Raw genomic sequence first — 16,631 nt, forward strand, 5'->3', positions numbered from 1 at the left:
AAGTTTTGATGCTTTAGTATTGCTACAGCTACGCAAATATCTGTGTGGAGAGAGAGGAAGAGTGTTACACAATTGTGTTTGCAATGGATATAGCCACGTGTTGGATTTGACTATTCAGGTACTTGGCATATTTTTTTTTCTGATGACGAAAAAGGCCCACCAAGAACCAGGTCAGTTAATGGACCGGTCCCCCATCCCCCGCGAGGTAAAGCCCAGGTGGGGCCCACCAATTAAAAGCACCAACATACCTGCTGAGAGTCAAATGTGGGATGAAGTGGTCAAATATGATCTCCAGGCTGCGATGCAAGTATGTTTAATCATCCAAAACATACCATAAGATTTGATTCTCAAGATGGAGAAAATTAATGTCTGACACATCCATGAAGATGAGAATGGCTTAAAAATAACATAAAGAGATCATGTTGGAGCCCAACTTTTGGGCACAAAAAATAGTCAATAAAACATGCTAAACACAAACCAAAAGTTAGATTTTATACTTAGAGATCAAATATATATGTAAATCAAGTGAGTACTGTATAACATATGGTGGTTCGGTGCATGTAAATTAAAGGAGTCTAGACAGTTTCCTGCAATAAGGATGCTGGAATTCACCATGTTGATTTTCTCCCTTTATCAACATCTAATTTTGTTGATTAAAACTGAGAGTTACATGCCCAATCATACAAGCAACCTCAGTACCAATAACTGGATTGCTTTTAAACTTAATAATCAATAATACCTCATTCCCTTGACCAACACCATTCAATAATTAGATCAGCCACAATGTTGTAGGATGGCACCTAAAATCATGACCAGTTCCCCTTGTTTCTGGCTAATTAAATCACTGATGAAAGCAAAAACATGATGCACTCAAGTGGACTAATATTTTTGCACACACGAACAATTTTTTTATTGTAGCTCCATAAGGGTAATACGCCTGCTTTAAATGAAACATGTTAAATGGGTTTTTGAACTTTTTTGTTTTATTTTTAAATTCTAGCCGTACAGATGTGACCTACGTAATTGATTTTATAGGGATCGGCTGTTAAAGAGTTGGATCCGGACACATGGGTGGGTTTGTATAAGGTTTAAAAAATCAACAGTCCAAAAATCTTTATAAATTTCAGAGGCTCCAAATATCATTTTTTCATCAAAAACACATGATCCAGATGTGAATTCCTAGTAAATCAACCATGCCCAACACATTTATGGGGTCGGAACAGCGACGGAAAAGACAAAAAAACCCATTTAGCATGGATGTATAACCCAGTTTCATATATTATTTTTGCTTACACAGTAAAACTTAGAAAAGAAATTTATTTCATATTAAATATATACTTACGTTTGGCTCATTTGAATGCTATAACAAAACCCTTTTTTGCATAAATTGAACCAAATCGCTTATGATTTAGAAACATAAAATATGCGTTGCAGCATAATTAAGGGAAAACAAACCCAAGCTTAAAGGCAAAAAAGTAAAAAATTGTATTCGTTATAAAGACAGAGCCAGCTCAGGCTTGGCTGGAACTTGTTTTTGGCTCAAGCCTCCGACTTATTTACATCTATCAAACACAATAAGTAGGCAAACTAAAAATCAAGCCACTCTCAATGTTGGATTTCAATTACAAAGACGAAACCACTATGGTGCAACATATAATTAAAGCATATATACAGAGGCAAACATTTTCTGATCTGAACCTTCTCCCCCAACCCCCACACACAGAAACCAGAAATGCAAGGAAATACTGCCTCTGACATGGTATTTACATGGATGACTCGACATTATCGACCTGACATATCTACCTATACCTGACCACATCTTATGCATCAAACCACAATAAAATAAAATAAAATAAAACAATTAGCACAACGTTTGAAAGAATGCCTAAAAAAAGACTAAATTGAACATGAAGATAAAATCAAGTATCTACAGAATACACTAGGCTGGTGAGAACGCATTGCAACCCAGATCAACACAGACAGAACCATACATTAAGAGAAAAACAAAAATCACATACATCTATCAGTAAGATCAAAAAACAAAACGTTAGATTTAGTCATTTTGCTGATTCTGATCCAGCTCGATAAAATTGAGTGCCTCCTCAATTGAGATCACATTTACACGGCTGACTCTGTGTACGTGACTGACACCATATATTTTATCTGCAACCTTCACAAGCTCCGGGCGGAATGTGGTTGTGATAAACTGTGTGTTTGCAGCATCTGCTTGGCGCCTGATCATATCTTGGAAACAGTAAAGGTTCCACGGGAAATTCAGGGAAGAAAAGATGATAAACCCAACAAACAGAGTGAGAACAACCTTTTGCAGGATAAACCAATAGATAAAACATCAGTTGATAAGTAATATCAAAAAAACAGATCAGCTGAAATTATTAATTGGAATAGTCCAAGACTGATGAAAGCACATGCACACTAAAAATAAATACGAACAATTTCACATATCACCTTGTTGAATAGATAAGCACAAACCATAATCAAGGCCACGAAGCAGGGACTTTTAACTTCACTCCTGCTGACTCTTCAGATAAATATTTCTTTGCCGACTCCAACATAATTAGAAAACAAGTTACTATCACTGAATTTATCAATAACTAAGACTAATTAGAAAAATGAATAACATAATGGGCAGGACAGGCCTTTCATATCCAAATCAAGCAGTTCATTAAATCTAAGTAATTTCTCAGAATTGCAACCTGAGTCGTGTCTAAACCAGTTACCTGGAATCTGGGTCATGGATGGGGCATAATGGTATGATTGTTATTCCAAAAATAAATGTGTGTGCATGTGTCACATAAGTTGGTTGAGCCTAGCTTATTATCATTTTGTTGAAACTTAGTTAATAAATAATTATACATAGTACAAAATATATATACCTATCTGTCTACCTCGCAGGTTGTACAGCTTATGAGAAATGGAGAACTAGCATTTGAGACCCATGGTCCATCACATGATTTGATGTTTGCAACCTAGAGAAACCCAGAGTAGCACCAAACTAATAGAACTGAATGAATTAATATTGCATCAAAAAGAAGCACATGGACAGACATGAGAACGTGCGCATGGGCAGGCAGGCGGCCGTGTGTGTGTGTGTGTGTGTGTGTGTGTGTGTGTGTGTGTGTGTGTGTGGTACACCCTTAAGAGGTTCTGTATATGACCAGCCAAGCTTAATCAAGGCCTAAACCTTCAGAACCATTTGGTATGCTCAGTATGGCTGATAAGACCTAAGATTCATCCTTCGGAGGAATAAATATAATAGCATGTGTTTTACTAAGATAACACCACCAAGAAATGACCAAAGTCATCACAAGGACTCAACCCTATTATAACAGAAAGAATACAACATGCCAAAAATCTCCCAGTGGTTGCCTCATGCAGTGATTGCACCTATGCAACCAAGGGGCTCATCATGATATGGTGTGTGTGTGTGTACATATATATATATATATATATAGAGAGAGAGAGAGAGGGGGCACAAGAAGCTGGGAAAGAACAGTGCTAGGATACTTCCAACTGCTGTTCTGTATTGTGGATCCAGGGCTGCATCTATCTCATCAAAGAGGTAAAAAGGTGCAGGATCACAACGTTGTATGGCAAAAATCAATGCTAAAGCCACCACAGTTTTCTGACCTCCAGAGAGCTGCTTCATTGACTGAGTCTCGCCTTGTCCAGTAAAGGAAACCTGTAACACAAAGGGCAGAAAATTACATATGCACACTCCGTGAAGATGGAAATTCACTATTAAGGTTTATCAGCAGGGAAGGGCGGCCAATAACTTTCATCCCCCTCCATCTTTGCCCCTTTCCTAACAAACCACCGGCCATATTATAGCCAGACTCTGGTCGAGAATTGATAGGACAGCACAGTCCAACATGGATGGCATTATCATGGTCATTTTTCAGCTAGTGGATAGCCAAAACACAGACATAAACATTTCTTATCATTTGTTACCTTTTCAATCATTTTCCAGCCACCCACCAGCTGGAAAATGACTAGGATGGTACCCTCTTGATGTGGATCTAAACATAAAGGGTAGGTTTTGGTAAACTGGATTTTGGCAAAAAACTGATTTTATTCAAAATTTTGGATCACTAAAAATCCTGGTATTGTATCTTCACCCAAATGAGCAGTAATAAACCTATATAAAATTAATTGTGAAGTGTGCGTGGTTTTGTAATTGTGCAGGATCTTATGATGTCATTGTTAGCATAGGAAAAATGTTAATTTATAGCTGTTGCTTTTAGTGCAAGGAAGTAACAGCCATTGGCTTCCCAGTTGAATGATACACATTAACTAAAGAACAAAAAAATGGAGGCGTTTTAAGTAATGAAAATATTCTAATAATTTCTCTTTTTTCTTCTGAAAACTGAGGCAGTTCAATACAACAAATAACAGGGAATGTAAGTGTAAATGCATACCTTCACTTTCACACCAATATACTTCTCTATTCTTCCTTCAGGATCAGCGTCACGAGCCCCATCCTCATCATAATCATCATCTCCAAGTTCTCCATCCTATGGGGAAAAGAAAAACAAGATTAAAAACAAAATCACAGATTATATATACAGGTTAAAAAATCAAAGATATGATAGACACAGGAACATACAGACTGACAATGTATTTCAACAAACTACAGTTAATATCTTACTATGAAATCATATAATTGCTACAAGGCATACAACGAATAAGTCCAGTATTAAATGTAAAAATGCACCACCCCCCCGAGATAGTAAACCCCAGGCAAACGGCCTAGCCAGCAAAAAACACCCATCAGGCAAGCCACAGGTCTAATCGCAGGGTGAATCGATCCTGGGCAAGATGGAGTTCCACCACCCTCCCAAGAACAGCCCCAATGCCAGCTTTCTATTAAGTAACCTATGGTAAACACATCTCTACATGTTTAGATTATGCAAAAAAAACCTGCAACTATGATATTTAACAGGGTCCTAATGAAAATGGATACATAGACGCACAAGCGTGCATGTATGTGTGGTATGCATGTACATATGTGAGCTTGCGTGTGTGTGTACTTCATGTATGGTTTTCACAACTTTGATCCTGTAGATGTGTTCAGCATAGTCCATTTGCTAGGAATTGACACTTGGATCGTGATTTTCTAATGAAAAAATACAACTTAAAATTTTGGGCCATTGGTTTTCAAAGACTAAAAATATACTCACTTGTCAGAATCAGACAATCCAAGAGTTGATTCATATAAAATCAAGCATGTACATCACATCTGTATGGTCAAGATTTTGAAAAAGAAAATTGAGTAAAGGCCTAAAAATCTCCGCTCACACGTAACTTGCACCTAATTCCTTTCATACATACCTATACCCTACTCTACATATATAACCATTTTATCTTTTATCCTCCTAAACTTCCTAACTATTTGAAAAAAGCATAGTTGCAGCATTTTTTGCTTGATCAGTTCCTGCAGATGTATTTTTCGTAGTTAGATGAAAACATGTATTAGATTAGGTATTTTTCACAATTAGATGAATTTAGATAGATATAAAAATCAGCAGCTCATTTTGCACCAAAATTTTACAATAAAAAATCAAGTTTATCATTAATTTAATTTGAACCAAAGCATTTTTTAGAAAATAGAATGGATAAACACCTACAGGTTTAGATTAAGCAGAAAAGCCATGTAACTACACTTTTGGGATGTGGTTAGTATGGTTAGGAGGATAAATGGCTAGGACCAATCAATTCCTCCATATATGTGGATAATACAGTAGCTGACATTATTACAAAAATAGGACTAATCATTATCAAATGGAAACCAAAAAGAGGTGAAATGATCAAACGTTCTGTTTAATGGATAGTTAATAAGTTAATAACACCACCACTTGTAAGATTAAGGTTGGTTCATGTCCCACGAGCCTTTTCCATTGAAAAGGGTCTCTTCCATACACTCACACTTGATGGTATGTTGCACCAAACAAATGTTAAGGAGGTTTCCACAACCACCCACCACCACAACCCCTCCCCAGCCAAAACAAAAAAACAAAAAATCTGCCCTTTATTTTTTCTGCTCGCTCCCCATGTATCAAAGTCTGAGGCACTCTTGTAACATGTACTAAGTTGTATTTTTCTGTAACTGTAAATTATAGGAAAGGGCATCTTTTAATCCGCTATTTCACACACACACACACACACACACCACTTAGCATGTGTCCTGTGTTGATAGAAAAGGACACAAAGCATACACGACACTTTATGGATGCAACTTGTGCTGGACATGATTGAAAGTGACTCTGTAACTTCATCTATTCAGTTCTATGATCTTTATTGTCTTTTAAAATTTGTCATTAGTAAAATCAGAGTTTTCAGGAGACAAGAGATTAACCTTTTTCTTCATCATCACCAAGGAACCATAGCCTCCTTGTACAAGCTCTGCAAATGCTTCACGAAAATTCTTTGCCACGCCTTTGAAAGTGCGTTCTATCGATTCATCTTTTCGCTGATCCAAAACTGATATGAGCTCTCTAATTTTCTACATAAAAGATGCTGATCAGATTAGCATTCTTTTCATATAGATTAACCCGAAAAAACATGGAAATCTGATAGGTAAAGGCATGTCACACTCAATGATACCTCATCACCTGCATCAAGTTCAGCTTGCCGCTTCTGAAGCTCCTCCCTTTGTTCTGTGAAATTGACATATTGGTCAAGGGCTTTTTTGTTGACATGACTAAACTGTTTTAGCTCCTCATTGCACTTGTGAAGCATTTTATGCAACTCTTTGATGTTCTTTCGTTTGTACCTGACAAGTTCAAGAATAATTTTTAAACTCTAGGTATTGAACTTGATATTCAAGAGGATGAAAGCACGAATTGCTAAATGAGACTGGCATTTCTAGTATTATTAAAAGTTGCATGATTCAGCTTCACAGACAAGCTAGGTCAAGAAAATAAAATGTGCAACCTAACTTAGTACTGTGCGAACCAAGAGCACATTGAGTAAAAACTAAAAAAAATGCAGCTCTATGAAAGGAGCAAATTAGATATTTGGAACCATAACATTGAGAAAACACCAAGAGTACCATCCTATGAAGAAAAACTACCTAGATACTTAAAGGCCCTTAAACTCATCAAGGCTAACTCCACTTATCAGAATACTTTACAACAAATGGTACAATTAAAAGATGAAAGACCAAAATAGCCCAAAAAGTAAACTAATCATTGTAAAGCAAGGTTGTTAAAAATCGGTTCAGTAGGTGAGTCGGTTTATCAAAAAATCCTCTGAACTATAAATCAAATTGAATCGAATCCTTTGTGAATCGGTACTTTTTCACCATCGGATGACATGTCTGATTAAAAATTTTTAAAAAAAATAAAAATGTTAAAAAAAAATTAACCCTCTTAAAAATATTAAAAAATATTAGTTGAATCAACACCCTGAATCGGCCCCTTTTGAATCGTCTTTGGGCCGATTCAGGTCCATTCAGACAACATTGTTGTAAAGTCTCATAATGTCAAGATGATCATAAAAAGACAAGAAAGAATTTGTCCACGAAAAAGTGGCATGCATTCCACATCCCACACAATAACATTTTACAGATTATAAACATAACGGAAAACTATAAATTATGTTGAATCATGTTCAAAAATATCATATCCCACAGATATGGATGTACGACATTTACGTGATGAATGATGCCAACAGATCAGACATGGACAGAATATCCAGCTGAACAGATCCACTTAAACCATTTGTTTAAGAAAGTACATTTAATTAACAATGGATCCAGTTAAATTCCACACATAATTTCCCCTCATCAGGTTCCAATCAATTAATTTGCTGATATCCAATTGTAGACAGTTTTGCTCTGGAATTTGGGATTTTTAGGATTTTCACTTCAAAGTGACTCCTCTTTTGGATATAACGAATTAACAATAAAAGAACTTATTTTCCATCAATTTATGCATCAAACAAGCAAATTGTAATGAAACAAGCGGAAAGCAAAAACACAATGTGCACACGAACAAATACAAGTCCTACAAGGGACAATACAATGCCAAAGAATACAAAAACACACAAGTGCATACAATGGCTACAAAGACCCTAAATTGAACACAAAAAGTAAAAAAATAAAGTTTATTGAGGATAAAATGCTTAGGGAAAGCATTAACATGAGTGGGGACAAGTAGTCCCTATTTATACACAATGGGAGCTCTCAATGACTATAATTATAAGTTCATAATAGGCACAACACAAAATATTGAGGCTTGGACAAATAACTTCATAATAGGCACCTCCCAAAGGTGTTGAATTAGGCAAATACCCCATTATATCTTATATAACAACCATGCATACTATGCACATCTTAAGATCTTTGGTTGTCTTTTTTTTATGCATCAATAAATCCTTGAGAAATAAGCTCGAGTAGAGCAAATGTTTGCAGGTTTGTCGTATATGCCAACAGCTACAACGATTAAAAAGTGCTTTCATCCTAAGACTCGGAATATATTAATTCTTCAAGTAGGGTCGCTTTAAGATCTAAGATAGCGTCTTTGCATGCGATGTTTGCCACTACTTTCAATGCATGTACTTTGTGACTGTGTCTGATGAGAAATCATGCAGCTAGTCTACATCATGTACGCAGTCAACATGCAGCTACATGTACAGACAAGCATGCAGCTGCCCCATGTATCATCACACAATTGCGCTTCTACATCACATATGCAGCCTTCAGGTTCAATGTTGACGTTTTTGGCCAAGCAACCATACCTTTTATACAAGAATATAAGTACATGCACATGCTAGCACCAGTACTTTTGAAAAACAACCATGCCGCGCCAGTTGTGCCCATGTTGTACAACATACTAGCACCAGTACTTGTGAGACATAGTGATACATGTGTGCAAGCACCCAACAGACATATCAAGTGTTAGCATCATCCAGCCAAGTTACCAAGTTGAAAATCAAGCAATGCTGTGTCAATTCCCAAGTCACTAAGTTTTCAGACCCTGAACCCAGACTTGTTACAAGTTGATCTGGTTCTTGCTCCTAATCCATCCTCAGGATCTTTTCATGGTATCAAACTCCAGATTATCTAGCATCTAGGAAGAAGCTGGTAGGTTTTATGTATATAATTATCACAAGGAACTATGCAATATGTGTCATGGAGAAATTTGAAATATAAAGGTATATGTGATCTAAAAACATGCTGGAGAAGTGTATTATCTCATGCAAAAATCTAACGAATGATCCCTATGTAGACTAGAGCTACTGAAACATTTCATGACACATCATGCAAAAGTTTTGCATTTTATTCATTCCTTTTTATGCATGATCTGTCAAAAAATTGTATTAAAAACTCATTCTTATCAGTGTTTTTTGACAAACTGTTTTAAATTGAAAAATAAAGAAAAAATTGCATATTTCAAGTACTTCCCTGCGTTTTTCAGTGTTTAGTTTTGTTTAGAACTTTTTAATTCTTAATCTAATTGTAACGACCCTAATTCACAACCCTTGGAAATGCAGATTTTTTTTTAAAACCATTGCAGAAATATTCCCAGACCCGGGGCCTTTATAGTTTCACTCCCAATTGGATAAAACAACCAACCACAATAGAGCTTATACTTATCATCCCTACCAAAGCAAACTTTTATTGAATAATAAGTGATAAGTCTCAAGACAATTGCATAAATAAAGAATTCAGAGTGCAATAACCACTAAATTAAACAAAAAAGAAATAAAAGAAGAGTCATGATGTCCATTTGTGATCTATCTAGCAAGTGTGTGACACCCGTAACTCCCCCAGAAGTCAGTCGCTTCACTGATCACTTGCATGTTTTGTTTATTCAACAGATTTTTAATAGATTTTTAAATTATCATATAAGCAGCCATTAAGCAGAAACAGACGGTTAAATGTAATGCACCTTAAAGTTGGGTGGCATTTGTAAATAGCTGATAAGCTATGTCACAGGGATTCAGCCAACCGGGTGCCACACCCACGTCGACGTGACGCGACGCGGGTGCGGTCAACCGGACCTTGGGTGCGGTCAACACACCCAGGGTCAAAATGTCCAACGTTTGGACTTTAAAAAAAAAAAGAAGCCCGATAAAAAGGGTTGAGAGGAGGCTCTCGACCTCGACTATGCGATGACCCAACCTCGACGCCGACCTGATGCCAGGGACGACCTGTCTCCCTACCCCGACGTCGGCGACGACCTTGAGCGACACCGTCTGGTACACATTCTTTCTCTCTCTCTCTCATTCTCCCCTTCAATCTCTCTCATTTAGATGATGCAAAATCTGTATTTTAAGATAATGCAATTTATAAGGACGGTGGTAAAGAGATTTGGGCATGTGACTTAGATTTGGTCTTATCGGTAGCTTTTGGGTATGCAAATCAGATGGATTCAGGTCACTTTTGAGTTAGTAAGCCTTTGAATGTGATTTGGGTGCCTAATATTGAGATTCAAGTGAGTTCTATTGACGGTTTGGGTATTTTGTATTGGACGGTAACTGGTTCTTTATTCTATAGTCAAGTTTTGGTGTTGCTGGTGTCTTAATATTACTGTAGGTAGTAATAATTGCCTACTGGCACCAGTATTGTGATATTTCTGCTGGCATTACCTATTGTAGCAATTTGGGTGGTGACTCTTGTGTGGTTCTTGTGGGTATCAGTTTTGGCTTCCCATTGGTAGTGCTTATCCTTGAAGTTTTGCGGTGTTTGCTTGCTGTAATCGTGATTCAATTTTCTGTACTTTGTGTTTGGTGAGTTATGGAGAAGAAGGAAACCATTCAAATCATTCCCATCACACTTGATGGCACAAATTAAGGCTGTTTGCTTGTTTTTTTTTTCTGTTAGCTATGTATATCTGTTGTTAACTGTTAAAACTTAAAAATTATATATATATATATATAAATTTTTATACTTTTGCCGCACCGCCGCACCCAGGTTTTTTAAAAGTGCCGCACCCCCGCACCCGCACCCATGTGACATAGCTGATAATTTGGACCGCTATTTGTAATTTACTCAAAAAAGAAGCAGAAATATTGTCTTCATGATGGTTTTGAATTACTACAAGAACATATGCATTAGAAGAATATAAGCATCACCATAAAGATGAAAAATGCTGAGATCAGTACTTCTCAAAAGCATCTGAAGGTAGTGAGCCTAAGTCTCTGATTTTCTTCATGTAATCTTCTTGTTTAGATATCAAAATGTTTCTTTTGTTAACTAGCTGCTCTGACATTTTAGCTTCATCCTGAATGGTGCGTTGGTAATTGTCTTCTATAGCCTGCCAATTGCCCCAAGACATTAGGTTTTAAATACGCACCCAATAAAACCCCTTAGATACCATAAGCACTAGTTGCCAAAGGCCAAATTGCATCTGAAGGGAATACCTTAAGCCTTTCTTTCTCACTTTTAGTGGCATTTATCTTTCTGGTAATGCTTTGAACATTCTCGATCATTACTGTGAGAAACAATGTGCATATCACAATCAAAACCACAAGCATCAAAACAAGTCATAGTTTGGCATATCCTTAGTTTCTTACCATTGTACTGCTTTGTTATTTCGTTAACTGACGTTTTTGCATGTTTTTGCTCATCCCTTTTCTGTTCAAGTTCTGAAGATGAAGCCTTCAGATTTTCTGAGGATATCGTTGCTTTCAACTCCTCTTGGCGTCTTACAAGATTAGTTGACAGATTGGTCTCAATCTCACCTTTTCTGGTTTCAACCTGCAATCCAGCAAAAATTATTGATAGAACTATTCCAGGGGAAACAAAAAGAATTAAAATACTACAGACATCACAGCAGTTCGAGAAGCATCACCTCAATTCTGGTTGTTTTGCAGGCAACAAGCTGTTCTTTAAGCTCAGTTATTTCTGGATTCAGCCGTGAAAGATCATCTCTCTCTTCAGGTGTTAGTTGATCAACCAGATCTGTTTTCATTTCAGCAACTTTAATAGACATGCCAGCTCTTAACTGAGCAATATGGTTTTCACACGTTCCATGCAATTTTCTCTGTGAAGCATAATTAACCACTTTATTCAGAAAAAAGAAAAGAAAAGCTGAACAAAGGAGAAAAACGAACCAAGAAAAAAAAAGAACATGTCAAGTCTCAAGGATGTTATTGCAGCTACCTTCTTCTCAAGGGCATCACAGACTGACTGCTTCTGCTTCTTGGCATTTGAAATATCCTGCTTGATTTGTTCCATTTCAGACTTGTGATGACCAAGCTTTGCATCTACCTTTTGCTGCTCAGTGACCAACCTAGTAATTTCTTGGTCTATCTGTATGAAAAGTAAAGGAAAAGACAGGTCTGGCATAAACAGTGATACCACTAAAGCACCCAGCAGAGCAGATGCATTTTATCATTGGTCAGGACAATGTAGAAAATATCCAGGATTGGGTAGAACTAGTTGAAGAGCCCATATCCTCTACCTTGTAAACTTTCATTGTAAATATATGAAAAAGTTGATAAGAATATATATATATATATATATATATATATATATATATATATATATATATATACCACAGGGGTACTTTCGCTACCGTCCCAATGGAAACCCATAGTTCTGTTTGTTTTAGCTCCTTCCAATCAAGCAAATACAGGAAAACACATTTTCTTTTCAAACTAAGTCCAGAAAAGGAATAAGAACTTGGTATTCATTTCTCCATGCAGGATTGTAGAGATCAGATCCATGGTAGAGTGGGATCATGAATGCATTTTTCACAACAGTAATGTAATCTAAAAGTATATTTATCCAGACCAGACAGTTCTTAACCGGAACTAAATGAGATACAATTTATGGAGCATAGTAAAAGCAGTTTTTTGGCCAGATCAGAACTATGCTTCCGAAGAACTTTTAGGTGTTCCACAGGGAACTGTCTGCCTTCTGCAGCACTACAACATGCCACTGTGGCTGCAATCATCATTTTATCAGTCAAATCACCAATTGTTGGCAATTAGCATCCCAGCCAATGAGCAACCAGAATTTCTCTGAAACATCAATACCGCAGCCACATTACCAAAAAAAGGGGCAATTTGAGGTGACTGTCCTTCCTTTTACACATTAAAACAATACAAAACACAAGCACGTGTGTGAATGCACGAGAGAGAGAGAGAGAGAGTATGGTATGACTATGAACAAAAAGATGAAAAATATAAAGAAAGTATATCAACCCTTGAAGTTATATCAGATCATTTTTACAATTTTATAAGTTGAAATTACATAAGATGTTTATGAGGATAGTAAAAACTATGTATATCTTATCTAAAATTAGGTACAGGTAAAACATATCACAAGCTTTCAATTCCTGCCTTTTATTTTCATGGGCTTTATTTTTTTAATTTGATATGCCCACTCAATATGATTAATTTGAGTAAAAGTTTTGCTTTTATGAGTTCCGCATGTTCCACCACTTCTCCATTCATTTCCAGCACTTATCGTGAAACACCATGAGCAGCATGATGTTGAGGTCACAATAACAGATTTCATTTTTATAATTAGCAGAGTTTAGGAAGATTTGAATTATATCATAACAAATTCAATATAAATTATTAATAATGATTAACTGATTACACATGATTTGTTAACTTACTGATCAATCATGATTAGCCAAAACATTTGTGGCAAAGTTGAAAGATTTTCCTCTTGATTAATCAAGATTTACTGAGGATTAATCTCAATTGATTACCAATCATGCGGACAGTTACTATGTAACATGCAGTAGAAACCACAGTTACTCGGATACAAAATGGATATGAGAAGTGATGTATGAAGCGAAAGCAGGAAAAAGAGCAGCATAAAATGCATGAAGCATGAAACGTTCAGGAATCGAGAATAGAAGCAAATGTGAAGTGGAAGTGATACAGAAGTGAAAACAGAAGCAACAAACAAGTGAAAGTGGGATTGGACGAACAGAACTAAAGTGAATAAACACATACATATCCAAGGAGAGAACTACCTTTTTTACAGGAAAATATCAGCAAAATAAATATGATTAGGAATTTTAAATACAAAAATGAAATTTAGATTGTTTTAAAAAATGCAACCATTATTTACCCAATGATTGTCATGTACGGCTGGCTGCTCCCTTCCTTATCAAGCTTACGCAGGCTCAAAAGAGAATACAATATTTAATTATTAAAATCGTTACAATTTTCAAAACAAAGCAAAGTTCCAAGGAATTTAATAGGAACGTGTATGTATATAAACACTGACATGCATATACAAAACTGCCTAGCGAGAGATGTGATTCCCCCAAAATTCTCCAAATGAATGCATCACGACTCCCCCAAGGCCCCACCCTTCAAAGGCCCTTGTTATTTTATTCATTTGATCCTTTTAACTGAAGACCACAGACTATTACACCAGGGACCATTGCTGTACTGACCAGAGACTCCTATACCAGTGACCTTTTGCAAGAGTTCTCCACCCATTAAATTATACAGCCTAAATGGTTCCTGTAGGGTGAAGATCTTACTCTTGAATTTCAATACACAATTGCAGGAGGCGGACCGTCTCACATAAGTTGCAAAGTTCAGTGAGTAGATGAACTGTCATTAACGCCCAAGATCTCATTTACACAACCAATCTGGCAGACAATTCTGGCTCACCATAACTACCAAAAGGTAACCGGCAGGCAATTCTTGCGCAGTGGTCTATGCCGTACACATTTGAAGCAATATACCATTTTTCTGTTTGCATACAAGAATGCATATCCGAAAAGAAGATTTATAACCTGAACTAATGTGTGCATGCATACAAGCATAAATACCCCAACAGCGCAGCATGCATTTGCATATTGATATCAGAAAATGCAACAGGCTTTTCCCAGGACAAGCAATAACACAACTAAGCATTTTTATAAATCCAATATCCATAATTGAATGTGATAGAACATAGAGGAATAATAGAGAGAAGAAAATGGCAGCTTAGGGAGATGTTTGTGTGCATCCATGCATGTGTAAGAAAAGGTCAAAGAGATAACCAGACACTAACAGTCAGAGAAGAAGAAAACTAGTGCTGATATGAGCAAGACTTCTGTAAGGATATCTTGAATAGAGTTTCTAATTTTTTCCAAGTCTTCCTGCTTTGATTTGATAGAGCTCACATTCTGGCGAATTGACTTAATCAACTTCAATTTTGAATGTCTATAATCATAAAATCCCCCTGTCATCCCACCTTTCTTGCTTACTTGGTCACCTGCATTAGATGTTTAAGCAAATGATTTTCCAAACAAGAAAAATATGTGGAGAAAATAAAATACAAAATATTCATAGACCATACCTTCCAAAGTGATGCAATCTAGTGCATTTGAACGTGCAACCTTTGTGGCGACATCCAAGTCACGACAAACTACAGTTCTACCAAAAACCTATCAAACGCATTGTTCAAGTAACCGTGGTGTCAAAACAGAGAAATAATTCAAAAGAGGAACTGGAATGTTGCAAACAGACATTAATTCAAGTCTCTATTATCATCCATCTGACACTATTCCTATAGTCACAGTCCTATTATTTAGGCAGCGAATTTTAACCCCCGTCACACCCAAAAAAAAATAAAGAACAAAATTTGCATTGACAATTTTATTTAGTTTGGGTATGCATTCATCAAACAAAAAATGTCAAATACTTGAATGCATTAATGAGCAGCATACACTTGAATTTATAAGCTTCAAAGAATTATATGCACATAATAAAAATCATGATTTGACAATAATAAGCTGTCAAAGATACATATATTAATAAACAATATACAGCAAATGAATCTCTAGATAGATATATGTATTTCACTAGCATTTCTTCTCCCTACATCACTTCGCAATTTCATGTCCCCCTTGGGGAACCTCAGGTGTCACATCACAGCCCTTGCTGGCCATTACCATGCACATCATTAAGAGCCAACTTTAACCATGAGAAATGGCCCAGCAAAATAATAATTGGAAACATTCTGTGCATTCTTTAACAGGATGATTTTCTAGATTGCCCGATATTCTAGGGGTCAAGCATGCAGTAACAATTGTGGCACCTGCCACTGTCCAGATTCCTTTAAAGAAACAACTTCCAAAAACAAACCGCAGTTTTCCAGCAGTCCACAACCATAAAACAAGATGAAAAAGCAATCAAAAGCTTTATTTTGGTTACCAAGCAGAGCCATTTTGCAGCCACAAGGATGTAGAGACATGGTGGTAGTTAGCAACTCAAACTGGGAAAAAGCTGGTTTTTGGCTGCCTTCTGTTTCATTTTTCACATAAGCAAGTGATAGGGGGGTCAAACAACTCATAAGCAAATTAGAAGCACAAAAGCACACATGTAATCACACTCGCATGTAACATACATGTACACAGAAGATGATGGAAACACATGATATGTACTTAAAATTTGTGTTGAAAATGGTAAAGGACCAAACCTGTGCAAATGCAGGAGAAAAGCGCGATGAAAACTTCAGCTTTTTTAGCAGTGGCACAACATCAGAGCTTTGTGGAAAAGCTACTTGTGGGCCCTTCACTCTGTTTAATGGAATAAAAGTAACCCGACCACCTTTCTCTGCCGTAAGAATTCTAATTATTGTAGCTGATATATCATCTGTCTCTACCACTACATGAAACAAACTGCCAAAAAAAGAAGAGAATTAT

The 16,631-nt window shown here is 36.6% G+C and overlaps 1 protein-coding gene across 1 annotated transcript in view; it reads right to left on the reverse strand.

The window, feature by feature from the left end:
- Positions 1 to 1,733: 1,733 nt before the first annotated feature.
- The window catches only part of TTN7 (Structural maintenance of chromosomes (SMC) family protein), a 46,289-nt gene continuing 31,391 nt past the window's right edge, over positions 1,734 to 16,631 (reverse strand). The window contains exons 17-29 of the mRNA XM_089985391.1: positions 16,406 to 16,607; positions 15,284 to 15,371; positions 15,050 to 15,199; positions 12,128 to 12,279; positions 11,817 to 12,008; positions 11,539 to 11,722; positions 11,386 to 11,456; positions 11,128 to 11,279; positions 6,622 to 6,790; positions 6,374 to 6,520; positions 4,437 to 4,532; positions 3,526 to 3,700; positions 1,734 to 2,244 (exon numbers count right to left, since the gene is read on the reverse strand). Of these exons, the coding sequence (XP_089841517.1) occupies positions 2,054 to 2,244; positions 3,526 to 3,700; positions 4,437 to 4,532; positions 6,374 to 6,520; positions 6,622 to 6,790; positions 11,128 to 11,279; positions 11,386 to 11,456; positions 11,539 to 11,722; positions 11,817 to 12,008; positions 12,128 to 12,279; positions 15,050 to 15,199; positions 15,284 to 15,371; positions 16,406 to 16,607 (1,969 nt within the window). The 3' untranslated portion in view covers positions 1,734 to 2,053. The remainder of the gene's footprint in view (positions 2,245 to 3,525; positions 3,701 to 4,436; positions 4,533 to 6,373; positions 6,521 to 6,621; positions 6,791 to 11,127; positions 11,280 to 11,385; positions 11,457 to 11,538; positions 11,723 to 11,816; positions 12,009 to 12,127; positions 12,280 to 15,049; positions 15,200 to 15,283; positions 15,372 to 16,405; positions 16,608 to 16,631) is intronic.

This window comes from Nuphar pumila, chromosome 13 (assembly GCF_984573655.1).
Source record: "Nuphar pumila chromosome 13, dmNupPumi1.hap1.1, whole genome shotgun sequence".
Classification (NCBI taxonomy): Eukaryota; Viridiplantae; Streptophyta; class Magnoliopsida; order Nymphaeales; family Nymphaeaceae; genus Nuphar; species Nuphar pumila.